At 32.1% G+C, this 15,579-nt stretch overlaps 1 protein-coding gene across 1 annotated transcript; it reads right to left on the reverse strand.

The window, feature by feature from the left end:
• Nucleotides 1-2,454: 2,454 nt before the first annotated feature.
• LOC115886889 (ABC transporter G family member 23-like) lies at nucleotides 2,455-14,821 on the reverse strand (the record flags this gene model as incomplete). The annotated part of the gene is made up of 3 exons (XM_030906214.1): nucleotides 2,455-2,673; nucleotides 10,376-10,690; nucleotides 14,597-14,821. Coding segments are annotated over 3 exons (759 nt in total), but the record flags the coding sequence as incomplete, so codon positions are not given.
• Between the last annotated feature and the right edge of the window lie 758 nt (nucleotides 14,822-15,579).

Here is a 15,579-nt window from a genome sequence, read left to right on the forward strand (position 1 = left end):
TTCTCTTTCCCACTCGCACGCTGCGGTGATATTATTATTATATTTTAAATAATTGCAATTTTAATAGTTCATAATTTGAATTGCAAATCAGCTTTATCATTCTTTATTATTGAAGTGTTACACATTACTTTCAGAAATGCGTTTAATAATTATCTATTCCCCTTTTATTAAATGCAAAAGACCGATTTTTTTTCAGCAAATTCTTTAGTTTTTTTATGGTTTAACTGTATGTCTCTGTTTCTTTATAGTTGAACTTTAAATATCAGTTGAAAATCAGTAGCTACAGATTTATTAGTTATTAAATATTTTAAAATTAGTTTAAAAGGTGACGATTGTGATACTTACAATACTGAATACCGAATAAAAACAATGTTGGAGTAGGTGATGCAGAAATGATACATACATAGATACAGTCATTACTCGCTGACGAGTATTTGAGATGCATTAGAAGATGGTCACGCAAGACGTTTTCTTTCATGAGCTTTTCTGTGACTGAAAAGCCCGATATGTGATGTTATCTATCTTCCGCACTCCGGACATTCAAAAATCTCATTGCTTTGTTGCCTCTTTACTTTTTGGTTGTCGCTGTTAACTGAGTTTACAATTCTTCTCTATTGCTTTAAGTTTTCGTGGGAAATATCCTTGTACTTTTTGAGTTGTCCACCCGGCCGTACCGGCTCACCGTAAAGCAGAGATTTTGGAATGCGATTTTCTTGCATTCTGCATACGTGTCCAGCCCATCTTAAGCCGGATTTTGTAATCATGACTTCAGTGCTCTCGCAGTTAGCTTTTTCAAGGACCGATACGTTTGAGACATGGTCGAACCACTTGATTCTTAAGAGTTGTCTAAGGTGTCTCCTCTCGTTGTTTTTGTTTAATGCGTTCATGTGTCGGCGGTGCGGCACCCAGGTTTCGCTTCCATATAGCATGGTGGGGATTATTATTTCTCGGTACACTACAAGTTTCATTTTTGTGCTCAAGTCATGAATGTAGAAAACCCTGTCTTTTAATTTCCAGAATGCTCTTGAGGCGCTGCTAACCCTGTGCTGAATTTCAGAGTCGATATTGGTCTTGTCTGAAATCAAACTGCGGAGGTAATTGAATTCCGCTACATATTCCAATAGTTCTTCTCCGATTTTTATAGCATTGTTGTGATCTTCCGGGTGAGTACACATGATTGTAGTTTTGTCGATATTCAGCTTAAGGCCCAAAGCCTCGTGTGCCCAGGTATGTGTGTATCGTTTTTGCAACTAGATCGCAGTCATCAGTGTATTGAAGTTCTGTGATGAATTTTGTACGTGTTTTTGCCCTGAGTCTTTTTATGTTGAACAGATCGCCATCGTATTTGTATCTAATACACAATCCTCTTTCCTGCAGTTTGCTGTCCACAATAGGCGCTGCCATGAATATGTTGAATAAGAGAGGCGGTATAAGACACATCCCTGCCTAACTCCTGTGTTGACTTGTTGTTGTTATGAAGGCTTTTACACACTCTAAGAAATTTGTTGGGTACTCCGAACTTTTTCATAATTGCCCAAAGTGCATCTCTGTATACAGGGTTGAAGGCTTTTGGAGAAATGATAAAAGATAGCAAAAAGACAAAACAACTACTAGAGCACGAAAAGAACCTAGTATGCCTAATTGAAGGTGTCGTCACTGGAAATTACCCCCACGGGAGTAAACATCGTGAGATGGAAGATTTCCAACAACGACTACTGCAGATAATGCGGATAGGAAAAAAAACATAGAGCACTTGCTGCATTTTAAAGAGAAACTAATAGATAGAGATGATTGAAAAAATTATCTCCTTCCATATTTTTAATTACATATGTTATAACATATATAATTTAATTTTTCTTGCTAATTTCGTTTAATAAGCCAAATTACCTAAATTAATACATATTTAAACATAGTTATTACAGTAATTAATTTTATTTTAACATTATTAGTTACTATTTTTTAACCATTTGATATTTTTGTAAAAAAAATATAAAAAATAATTGAAAAACTTACTAAAACTTCAAGGTTAAATTAAATAATCCTTATTACAGAAATAAAAGTAAACAAAAAACTAATATTAAAATAATTTCCTTTGTGTGCTCTTTTGGTTGCCAAGAGAACTGAAGTAAAATACAAATCAAATAGTAATTATAAATGATGATTAATTCTGCACAAATGATTATTAAAATATATCAATTACCAACAATGGTTATTTAATAAATGCAGTTATCCATTATAATACAAGGATCAAGGTTATAGAAAAGTTAAGTCAACTTCAAAGCTGGTCATTCTATAATGAAATTTGTAAATTTCAATACAAATGCCAATCAAGAAATGGACAGAACTTCGTCAAACTTAACTTTCGATATTGGAAACATTTTAGTTTCTAGAAAGTAAATAGAATTCTGTTTTATTATATCAGAACTTTACTTTAGACAGTCAATGATATATTACAGTATAATTAGACTTACTGTGTGTGCTTGCCTAGCTTCTTCAATATAATGCGTAGTGATGATCACAGTCTTGTTGCCGTCTTTCGTTATTTGAACCAGGTGATTCCAGATGCTCTGTCTAAGTAGAGGATCCACTCCAACTGTCGGCTCATCAAGGATGAGCAATTCTGGATCGTGCATTAAGGCTACGGCGAAGGACACCCTTCTTTGTTGGCCTCCACTGTAAAATAAAATATATTTTTTACTATGATATTAGAAACGACATAATGACCAACAACTTTTACAACATGTTTTACATGCATGACTATTAAGGACTCCACAGACTGCGTTTTTGCTAGACGGTTTTGTTCGACGAACAATAATGTTCAAGTAAAAATGTTAAAAAATGTTGAAAATGTTGTACACACACAAACAGTTTTGTTAACAGTCTTATTGAAACACAGCTACATGAAGAAAATATATCTATGTCACAAATTACCTGTAAGAGATGCGAAAGAAAGCGACTGCATCGGAAACCGCTCCGCAAACCCGACACGCCTATTGAGTGGTGTAAATACACCAGTCGTTTAGTCCGGAAACCTATGCTGTGTCGTATTCGCTTGCTGGAATGACATAGTGCGTGGTTATATGTTTCTTTTTAAAAACGCGTATAGGATTTTTGTTGAACTTTTGAACTGTTATTTCTAAGTTTTGGTAATTTGTATATCTTATTTAAAATGGGATGCAAATGATGAGAGAGATGAGAAATGTTTTCAACTCAAAATGCCTTTAATTATGTTTGACTACATCTTTAAAAAGGGTCTTCAAATACATCAATGTGATATTTGTCTAAAATTTGCAAAAGAATCCGAATCTCTGGATAACTCGAAATTATTTACCCATTTAAAAGCCTTTGATCATGAAAGTGGAAAAACTTGTTCATTTTATTTACAGGCTGGAAAAATTATTATTATATTAAATTTTGATGAGTTTTGCACTGAAGAAAACATTCAGAGGCTGTTTGATATAATGAAAACTATAGAATTTGACCACCCATGTGAGAAATTTCCTCTTTTTTACATCATTAAATTATTTATTAGATTGAAAATATTTTATGCATTAAAGTTTACAAAAAATAAAGATTTATATAGTCGAAAAGAGTCCGATAGAACCAATAGAAATGTAACTATTTTGTCACATCTTTAATTAAATTTTGTTAAATAAATTAATTTTTTATACTATAAATATCTTTTTTTTCCTAATCTCCGACGAGCTGATATAATATGACGAGCAATCTATTAAATTACTGTGAGATTATACAGAAAAGTCCACAGACTTCGAGACATAGGAAAATCAAGTCCATTTAGCGTGTGTCCAAATTTTGACAAGTTTTCAAAAATGACAGTTTTGTTTAGACTGACGCGACATTTAATTTCACCTGACTTCTCGGTGAATGATTTCTTGTTATGGGGGTACATAAAATCTAAAATTTACGGCCATGAAGAAGTTAAAAACTTGGAGCAGTTAAGGCAGAAAATATTTAATGTCTTTGACACTGTCACCTCTGATATGTCATCCAATGTGAGGAGGGGATTTTATGATCGTTTGGGTTATTGTTTAATGCAAGAGGGAAGCACTTTTGAACAATTTTTGTAACTTTTTAAATTTCATTATCCTGTTTTTTTACTGTTTACCCATTACCTACCTTGACAAACATGGGAAAACGAATGTCCTTTTCAGGACCACAAATATTTTGATTGAGAAAATTGGTAACTTTTTTTGGATTAAAAAACAAAAGTTGTTAATATAATACCAATTTAAAAGTGTTTTAGTAGTTTTAATACACACTATGATATAAAATTTATTATTATTATAATGTACATTATTAATACTATTGTTCATTCAAAATGGCATTAAGGCCCAATTGCAACAATGATTTAAATTTTTCTTAAAGATAAGTAGAGCTTAGAATGAGCTGTATTTATATTTACTTTAATATTTACCTTAAATGAGGGAATTTGACTGATACAATTTTTGAATTTGAATTGTTTTTAATGATACTAACAATTTTAGTTCAATTTTTAATAAAATTTATTTAATATTGATAGAAATCCAAGAGGCCGTATCAAAAGAAAACAAACACAAAATTTATAACAGCATAGTTAAAAGTATCATTAGTTATGGTAGTGAAGTATGGCCTTTGAAAGAAAGAAACCTTAAGTTACTCGAAGCTATAGAAATGGACTTTTGGAGGCGCGCGGCCGGAAAATCAAAACTGGATAGAGTTAGAAATGAAAGAATTCAGAACATCATGGGCGTTAAAACAACCGAATATCAGAGGGACATCAAAATTAACCAACTCAGGTGGTACGGGCACGTACAAAGAATGAAGAGAACAGAATCCCAAAAAATACTCAATTGGACACCACAAGGCAAACGCAAGAGAGGGAGACCTAGACGGAGTTGGAGAGAAGGAATAGACAGGGGACATCAGAACAAGAGGAATAGACGAAAACCTCTTGACAGACAGAGACCAATGGAGACTGGAAATCAGAAGACGTCGAAGAACGTTATAAACTGATTTGTATATATATATATATATATATATATATATATATATATATATATATATATATATATATATATATATATATATATATATATATATATATATATATATATATATATATATATATATATATATATATATATATGTATATAGAAATCCAAGAGATTTGAAACCTCTTTTTAGCGATTTATAACATTCTCAAATGAATTACAGGTGCCCTTATTTTCTATGAAAATCACACAGCTTTTTTCATAGTCGCTGCAGTTGCTATAGCTATAAAAACTAATTTTTAAGGTGTGTGAAAATTTCGACACACGCTAAATGGACTTGATTTTTCGTATGTCTCGAAGTCTGTGGACCTTTTTGTATGCCTCGATAACATATTGGTGCAGATTATTTTCACCCAAACAAATAATAACCCAAACTATACATTGATGCGGATTGTCTATGAACTCTTTCTGAAGGGCACAGAAACCTGAACGCGTAATTCGGTGTTCTTTCGCATCTGTTTTGTGTCTATGTGCTGTAGCGGCGGCATGCATCTAAATATATTAAAAAAAAAACGAAGAAAGTGGTCTTTGAAAGGAATGGCTTTTGAAAAGAAGCAAGTTTTCTCACGTCAACTGGCGAAGATCCCACATTTTTTGGACAGCTATGCATAAACTCCTCTGTGTAGTCAGAGAAGACTGAGGAACCCCCACACTGAGGAAAATGGCCACTTTTAAAACTGTTTGGGCCCCAAACTTCCGACTTCCAGGAATAGACAAATTCGACGAATAAAATTGGCAGACAAAATCCAGCTCAATTTGATTATTTTCATCAGATTTGTTGTCTAACAAGAACGACTGTTTGTGAACCAACACTTCATTTTGTGTCGTTTTTATTCGAACAGTTTTGTTTGTCGAACAAAATTGCCTGCCAAAACGCAATCGGGGGCTGATACTAAATTACTGCAGTTTTTTCAAAATATTTAGATGTAACAATTTTAAATAGTTTTTTATTTATTTTTTGTTATTTGTTTGCTTCTGAAAGGGACGGCACCGGCCTAAGATGCAATATATCCAGTGTTTTTTTCAGTGTTAAATTTTAAAAATCAAAAAATAAATTTAATCATTAAATTGCTAGACTCTTTGTCCAATTAGAAACATAATCATGTTCGGTTAGGCAATACCGAGTTTCTGCAATATTATATACACCTTAATTTCAAGGTGCGAACAATTGCGGCTAGCTTCGTGAGTGAATTTCTCGATTTGATCGATACGCAAAAAAACGATCGAAAAATGTGTCAACGAGTCAAGTTCAAGCGAGCCATAAACAAAGAATTGTTTGCATCAGTCGCAATCTACGATACTACATATTTTTTACGCAATTCTAAGCTTATAAAAGGATGGAATGTGATAGACGGCTAATTAATTTATTTTAAAATGTCGTAGCGGAAAATTTATTTTATGGAAATACGTATGTAATTATACGTTGTTTGATTTTAATGGTTGCGAAATTCAGGTATTTTCTGTGTGAAATTAATTAGCTAATAAAGGAGTTATTGTTAAATATAGTAATAAGATATAATGTCAATCTCGTCTTGTTGGTTTAGTGGAATTCTTTATATATCAATCAGTTTTAAAAATTCTTTCGATACCTCAAACCAAAAAAACTTCCGATACTCAGCCTATCTAGCCAGAGGTCGTCTTCGAGCTCTCGTTCTTTTAGCTCCTTGTCTATTCCTTCTCTCCAGCTCTTGCGTAGTCTACCCCTTTTTCGTCGTCCCTCTGGTGTCCAGTTGAGGATCTGTTTTGGAAGCCTCCCCTCTGACATTCCTTGTTCGTGGCCATACCATATTAGTTGTTTTGTTCTTATGTCATCAGCTATTGTATGATTGAAACCAATAATTTCTCGAATTCTGTTATTCGTACATCTTTCTCTTCTGGATTTAACTTCGTCCCGTCTCCAAAAATCCATTTCTGTCGTTTCCAGGGTGCGCACGGCCTCATCTTTTAGTTTTTAAGCTATTAGATTAAGAGATGTTACTATCCCACAAGACGCCGTTTAACATAGAGATTGCCTTTCTTCCCTGAGTATTTCTGTCCCTATCTGCTTTTCCAGAGTGACATCCATTGAAATTTTGGCTCCCAAGTATTTATAGTTTCTGCAGCCGTTAATATTTTGACAGTTTTCAAGGGGGAGGTTTTCTTTGGGAATGCGCCGAAGCACACATATATTCCGTTTTATCTAAGTTTACTTCCAATCCCCATTTGCTTTTTTCTTCGATTAGCTTTTGAGTCATATATTCTAGATCGTCGGAGTCTTGCGCCAGTACTACTTCAGTGATATACTTTCTTTATTTATATCTTTTGTAAATATTACATTAATACAAATAAATACAGCGCATGCTCAAATGTCTGATGATTAAGGCGGGTTGACAAGGTACAAGTGTCCTTGCAGAAAAACGAAAAAGTAGTTCTTTGATGAATTTCGAGGACTTGTAGATATATTGGATTTTCTATAGAAGAACAAATTAGGGCAATTTTCACTTTCTTCACTTCCAACAACAGGTTTCTGCCTAATAGATTATATTAGACATATATACCACATAATCAGCTCTACGAAATAGGAAATGCAGTTTTTCAAAGGAACGCTTGTCAAGAAAATTTCTATTTATATATAGATATTTTTGATCATAAACCCTTCAGACCAACAAGCAATTTTTCTCACAAAATAAAATCACAAGTAACATATTATCCATTCTTTCCGCCAGCAGATACTGCTTCATTTTTCTTAATAAAATAATAAATACTTACTTATTAAACTATTGTAGGTAAATTAAATAAAAGTAAACTGTTATAAATGTAAATAAAGTCCATAAACTAATGTCGCTTTTGAAAATAGTTACTGTCACTAGAAAATTGCCGTGGTGATAGCAGCCATTTTATTGAAAAATCGCTTTTTAGTCAAAATCTGAGCCAGATAGATATAGGAAACCCTAATATAGTTTAAAAGAGCATTTAAATCTGCTTCGACTTATTTAAAAAAATACATAGTGTTGCATTTGTAGCCAAGAAGTTTTTATGTAAAATAAATATTTAAAAGAAACTAGCAATTTTTGACACTTGCGTGCATTTAAGGAAGCAATCAATTTCTTTGGTGAAGTTTGTTTCTCTGGCTTAAAAGTCAGCACAAGAATTAATTCTGAAAAGTAATGTACAGGGTGGTGACAAACTTTTTTATTATAGCATGCATATTTAAATACCTTTAAATATCTCAAAAACCAAAGCTTTTAAACATATTAAACCCTTATAACAAATGCCTTATTTTGTTGCCAAGAATACAAAAATGAAATAAAATACCGGGTGTTGCGTAAGAAAAAATATAACTTTGGTATGGATCTTAGTTCAGACACAACCTGTACATTTCAAAATAGTTTTAAATTATACACATTTTCTTCCCACATATATCCATAAAGTTTTTCTATAATTAACCGAGGTGAATGAGGTGCGCCACCCTGTATACATTTGAAACTGAATTATAGTATATTGAGCCATAGAGCTCATTTAAGCTATCTAAACTTCAAAATCTAAGTATGTATCTAACAGTAATCTCTAAAGAAAAACTGAAAATTTATCTAATAATAATTCTACTTGTGTTAACCAGGGTTGGGAAATATCTTGATATTTATATAAATATGAAATATCGGATATATATCCGATATATATCAAGTTTTGATATTTATTTTTGTTTGTATTTTTTATGTAAAACTGCGTTTAGTATCAAGTAAAATGAAGAGCTCAAGCAAATATTTTCATTTTAACTTAATTATTGTCGCTTTGCACATAATATGAACAACATTTAAACAAAAATATATAAAAAATAAACAGAAATTCTAAAAAATAAACGGAAATTCTAAAAAATAATCAGCAATTCTAAGAAATAAACGGAAATTCTAAAAAATAAACGGAAATTCAAAAAATAAACAAATACTCTACAACTAACAACAAACAAATTTATATTTGGTTTATTAATTTTATTAATGGTAAATCATCGTCAGATTCGTCAGAATCAAATGATACTGTTTCTGGCAAAGTTTTTGGTACATTTGAATTGTCCCAGATCCAATCAATATTATCTTTTTTGTTTTTTTCTTTCTGATTGTTTCTTCTGAGTTTTATTTTTTTATAAATATCATGATAGGTATACAGGGTGGTCCGAACTGTATTCCGGAAACTTCGGCAGCATATTCTGTAGATAAAAATAAATAAAAAAGTTCGTATAAATATATGTCCGAAAATGCTTAGTTTCGGAGATACATGGTGTAGAAGTTTCATTTTTATTTCGATTTTTTCCAAATAATTTCTGAAGTAACCTCAATATTTAGATGAAAATTTGTGTCTTGGTGTTTTTTGACATGAGAAATTTGATTTTGATGTCAATATGACTCCTACTAGTTGATGGCGCCACCACATATTTTTTAACTGGTTTGAAGAGTAATAACTTTTCGTCTGTACCTGTATAAAACTACTGAGTAAAAAAATATACATTTACGACGTTTTTTACGTAAAAAATGTCTTTTGGTAAAAATCGCTAATAGTATTGGTTTTCGAGATATTTGGAATCAAAATTATCAATACCTGTCATCATCGACATAAATTAAACATGTTGACTAAATAGCTATTAGACTGAGAGCATAAATTTGAACGTTTTATGCCAAAAGTTCAACGGAAACTGTTTTATCATCATTTTTTTGCAGAAAAATATATGATTAATTTAAAAAAATAAAAATTTCACAAATTTATTATTTCAGTGAAATGACTACTCAACTGTTTATTTTTCGTCAATAATGGCATGTATTGACTATTTCCATTCTAAATATCTTGAGAACGGTTGCTCGTAGCGATTTTTACAAAGAGATATTTTTTACGTAAAAAGTCACAGAGATGTATATTTTTTTCCTCGGTAGTTTTCCTCGGTAGTTTCCTCGTTTGTTATCAGGGAGTAATTTTTAATTTTTGAAGTTTAACTTGATATAACGTCATTTTAACAGAACATCAACGGTTTTTGTAGACGTATCTGTTTAAAAAAAAACTAAAGCGTTCTCGAATAGTTGCATTTAAATATTTTAAATAGTTTTTTCTTTGTTCTTTGTATTTTTTTTGCTTCCGACGACGGAAAGAGATATACTTTTCGAAACGTTAAGCATTTTTTTGTCCGTTAGGCATTTGTTCATTAGTAACCACTGTTGACAATTAGTCTCCGTTGGATTAAGGCAGCAGTGTTTACAAAAAATAACTATTTTATTCTGTAGATTTTCTTCCAGTGCAGAAGTACTCGTAGGACTTTTTTGGAATTATTATTAAAGTATGTAAAAATTAGTAAAACTTACCTTAAATTTTTTACCAGCCTATTTTGACTAGGTAGATCCAGAAAGTTCAATAAAAACTGCAGCCTCTCCTTGATCTCCGATGTGTTCATGCCGAAGATCCAGCCGAAGTAGAGCATCGTTTCTCGAATGGAAAACTCCCCATACAGGGCTATTTCCTGTGGCATGTACCCCACCCGTTTGCCTGGCACACCCGAACCCCTGGTACCCGGCTTCCCGCCCAACACCCATATTTCTCCTGTGTTCAACCTCCGCCTTCCTACGATACAGGACAGGAGGGTCGTTTTACCACAGCCTGAAGCTCCTAGTAGACCATATCTGAAAGAAGAGATATACTTTAGACAGAAATAAATAAATAAGCAATAAATTGAAAGAATTCCAACAATTTAAATAATCATAGAATATCTAATTCGAAAACCACATCTGCTTCATTATTTATTTATATATTCTCTGCTGATTATTTATTATTAGATTTTCTAAGATTGTTGTGATAACATTTAAACAAAGTGTCGTAACTGAATATTAAAAAAATATAATTTAGGTACAACAAACTTTTTCTAGCTATAGTTTGAAATTTTAAAGAACTACTTTTTTTTCAAAAAGTATTAAAAATGTGAACGACCATTGACATTTGGAGTCAAAAACCACTTCTTGCATTGCTATATATTACAGAAGTTCGTAATAAGTAATTGAACAGATCTAAGGCTAAAGCATTCCATAAGGTTTCTTACTCAAGCCATATTTCTTCTTCCAATATATCTTCTGCCTCTAATCATTCTCTCCCTAATTAGTCTTAGTAGAGTGTAGTCATATCCCGAGAGGAGACCTCGAAGGTGCAAAGTATTATAATTTTCGTTTTTTTATGGTAAATTTCTTCCTTTTCATTCGTATTTTGCAATATTTCCAAGTTGGTAAATATAGAAATTTTCATTTTTAAGGAACATAATCTTTTTAAGAAATTCGGGACATTTTTCATATACAGTATAGGGTGTTTCAAAACAAATGCGAAAAACTTCAGGAGGTGATTCCTTGTTTAAAATAAAGGGTAGTTTGCTTTATAAACGTTGGGTCAAAAGTCAACCATTATGGAGATATCGCGGTACAAAGATGGCGGAAAAATAATGTTTTTATTTTTTATACTGAAAACGAAAAGCGATAGACTAATGAATTTTTATAGAAACATTACTGTTATGAAAACACACTTTCTGGTAATTTTCTCACTTTTTTAAAATGAGTGGAAGGGGTTGAAATAAACTACCCCTATCATTTTTGTTTACGAAATTTAAATAAAAATTTTATCAAACATGCAAAAAAATTAATTTGGATAGTTTAGTTTGTTTAGAAATTTTTTTATCTCTTGTTTTTTTACAAAACTCACCGATTTGAAAATAAAAAATAAAATGTAAATCATTACATGTCAGGACAAAAAACATTTTTAGATAAAGAATCTAGTGGGCTCCTGTATTTTTTTAGGAAAACATCTAGTCGGCCGCTGTCACTTTTTAGGATATTTCTAATATTATTTTATTTGACATTACTCTAATGCAATACGTTATTATCTTACGATCAATTAATTATTCCGAAGCCTTTTTATGATCTATTTAATTGCGTAAAAAAAGGATTTTAATTACATACATTAAAACATACAATTTTTTTTAGTTTTTAGGTAAAAAACATAATTTCTTGATAATATGGCAACATAGATATTAGATTAAATTTACAAGAAAGAAAATCCAGAAAAGATTCAGTGGTTCTCAAAATTTTAGCAAAAAATATTTTTTTTTGGAAATTTTCATAGTAAAATAACTCCGTTATTTTGGACTATTTGAAAAACGATAAAGAGAAAATATGTTTCTTTTATCGAGATCCACAACGCCTTAAAATACTTGCACTTATTTCTGGGACACCCTGTATATATATCAAACGTTGTAAGTTCAATACCCGAAATATATATATATATATATATATATACTTCAAAAAAATATATATACTTCAAAAAAACGAAAATTTGAACAACAGCACCAACAGCAAACACATTTTGATGCGATCAATACACCATGAAATAAGTCGAAAGTTAAATTACAGGAAACAACAATTGATAGCCATTAATATAATTTTTTGGTTCATAACATAACAGGTATTTATGGAATGTCCCCTGTAAGTAATATCAGGTGCAGCGTTACGTAAGCGTAAATGCAGAATTGTGTTGTCTGACATACCGTTAATTTTACTTTCTATTTCGATAATTTCCGATTATTCTCCAAGCATTAGCTATTTAAATTCGTTTCCATACTAATAGAGCTGTTTAAGCAATAATTAAAATGAAAAAAAGAAACCGATAGGATATTAGTGTGTTTTCCCATTTAATTTGTGACGATGTGGACAGGCGACTGTCCAAAGGAGAACATGTTATTTTGTAACAGCTTTAAAGAATTGACGTAATTATGATTAATTCTTTCTGTTAATTAGAGTCTTATAATCTTTCTGTAACAGGGACATGTAAATGTAAACGGAGTTTTTAATGAATGGAAACATTGGTATTTTTTTTGTTTCAAAATTGTTTTGAACTATGAAATGTTTCTTTATTTATACTTCAGCAATAATTTTATAACAGAAAATTTAATAATAATTTTAGTGCTTAATAAATTAAGTTATTGGTGATGAAAAATTGAAAGTTATAATAATATACAGGGTGTCCCAATATTCTGTGGACATAAACTAGTACGTATTTTTGGAATCAAAATAAGTTCATTGAACACAAATTACCTCGATATAAAAGTGCTTCGTTTGTCCGTTAGAGGGCATGAAACTTTCAAAAAATAATCACATTGATTCAGATATTTTAAGAACCGTTATTCCGATTTGAATGAGATTTTGGGTGTCTATGTTTTGCTAAGTGCTCTAACTTTTGACTTTCACAAATCAAGAAAAAGTACGGGAAGGGTCAAAACTTCCCCTACATACATTTTAGGATAAATATTTTCCGACTCCACCGAAGACCGATTTTCTTTTCGGAAAATAGACTACATTTTTTGGTAAAGTCGAACCAAAAGAAACAACCAAACTGGTTTAACGAAAATCAGCCGCATATACAGGCATGGTTGGAACAAAAGCATATAGAGCACATCAAGCAGTCACTGCAAATCCACACAGTCCAAGACTGGTAGACAACTTTAAAGCATCCAACAACACGATTCGAAGAGAACTGCGCCAACTAAAGGATAACTGGTGGTCAAAAAAGCGAATCAGATTCAAGAGTACGCCGCGCATCACAATTATCGTAAGTTCTTCGAGGCTGTAAAAGAAGTATAAGGTCCAACCAAGAAGGTAAGCTGCCCAATTATGTTCCAAAATGGCAAACTTTTAAAAGAGAACAAATCAGAAATCGCTGGAAAGAGCATTACAGCCATATCCTTAACCAAGAACACAACCACAATATGGAAGCACTAAACACAATACTTCAGTATAACAGCCTCGATGCATTAGACATCCTAATAACAGAACAGGAAATAAAGGCCTCCATAAAACAGCTTCTTAAAAACAACAAATCAGCTGGCTGTGACGCGATTCCGGTGGAAATCTATAAGTGTGCAAGTAAAGAACTTATTTTATCACACTGCAGTCTGATATATCTGCAATATGATATATCATAAACGACAATCAACAACAATAAAAATGATAGCTAATCAACACATTTCAAACTTCAGAGAATTTGTTCATTTATGCACCAGAGAGTCCTCATTATTTATCACAACTCATATAATCATAGCCAAAATATTTTAGATGAAAGGCAGATTGATTCAAGAAGGGAAAAATTAATTTGAAATCAAAATTTTGTCGGGATTTAGCCTTGCAGATTACTTTTAAAATGAAGGTATTTATTTTTTGAGTGAAGTATAAGGTAAAGGAAAATTTTGGTACTGACTTTTGACAATTTCTGCCCTACTCCAAATTAAAACCTAGCTACGCCCATGGTTTAAAATATTTCTGAAGGGTGAATTATAATAAATCTAAATACACAATAGAACGCAACAGTTTATACTTGACTTTATTCGACTCAATTATAAGTTTCAAGCTTAAATTGGAACGGAATGTTGAGCAATACAAAAATTCTTGATTCTGTCTCTGACCTAAAACTACTAGGCGACGATTAAGTCAGTGAGTAGCTAGTTTGATATCTTAGAGGGCTAAATTTTTTTCTATGTTATCTTTGTTGTTACTTACATGGTTCCTTTGGCTACGGTCATGTTCAGGTCGCTAAGTACGTGATTTGGATTCTTCTTTGAGCCGTAATGTTTAAAAGCGTGCCGTACGCACACGGCTTGCTGTCGTTTGTTCCAGAGGGAAGACTGCTGGTGAGCCATGTTCATCGGCCTTTCCACGTTCACACCCACCAAGTCCGGACCTGGAACCACCGGTTCCACTCGCTCTCCCATCACGCCGCTTTGACTGCAAAGAAAAACGAAAATGTTAGATCGGTTTGTGTATTTTTCTCAGTTCAGCCAATGAATAAATAGTTTTATCAAAACATATTAAAACTACTTATATATAGCTCACATTTCGGATTTATGTTTTTATGTGATGCCATGTGTTAATAATAAGATCTGATGTTATAAAAATGTTTGGACGGAAACGGAGGTCTCCGATCTAAAGCATTTGAGTTTGAGTGTTAAATTTTTAGTTTCCCAACAAAATGGTCAATCTCTCAAAATCAAAGTGTTGGCACGAAGTATTTGATAGCTTCTCATTCTAAAACAGCCTCTACACTATACGAAAAACTCTTCGAAACATGTCAAGGTCGCATTTTGTCGCCCAACTTTAACGCATTTCGATTTATTTCCAGTTGTTTTGACCCACTTCGAGTTGCCTCGACCCACTTTCGATTCTTAAACGCGTGTGGAAGTTTTTTGGGCGTTTTTTGTTGCCTCGTTCAATTTTTTTTTGTTTTGAACTATTTCCAAAACGTGGCGGTATCTGTATCCGAGGCAAAGGATTTTTTTCATAAGTCTCAGTGAAATAAGTAAACCTAGACGTTTCTAAAATAGCTGTTGTTACGATGATATTTCTTTAATTACATCTTGTTTTGGTTTGGTAAAACAAGATGTAATGTAATGTAACATGCATCACCTATTTGCGATTATTATGAAATTATTACAATACGTTTTCATTTATCTCGTTCATTTTGTGCTAAATAATGTGATATACAG

The sequence above is a fragment of the Sitophilus oryzae genome, unplaced genomic scaffold (genome assembly GCF_002938485.1).
Source record: "Sitophilus oryzae breed Bouriz unplaced genomic scaffold, Soryzae_2.0 scaffold_50_pilon_pilon, whole genome shotgun sequence".
NCBI classification, from domain to species: domain Eukaryota; kingdom Metazoa; phylum Arthropoda; class Insecta; order Coleoptera; family Curculionidae; genus Sitophilus; species Sitophilus oryzae.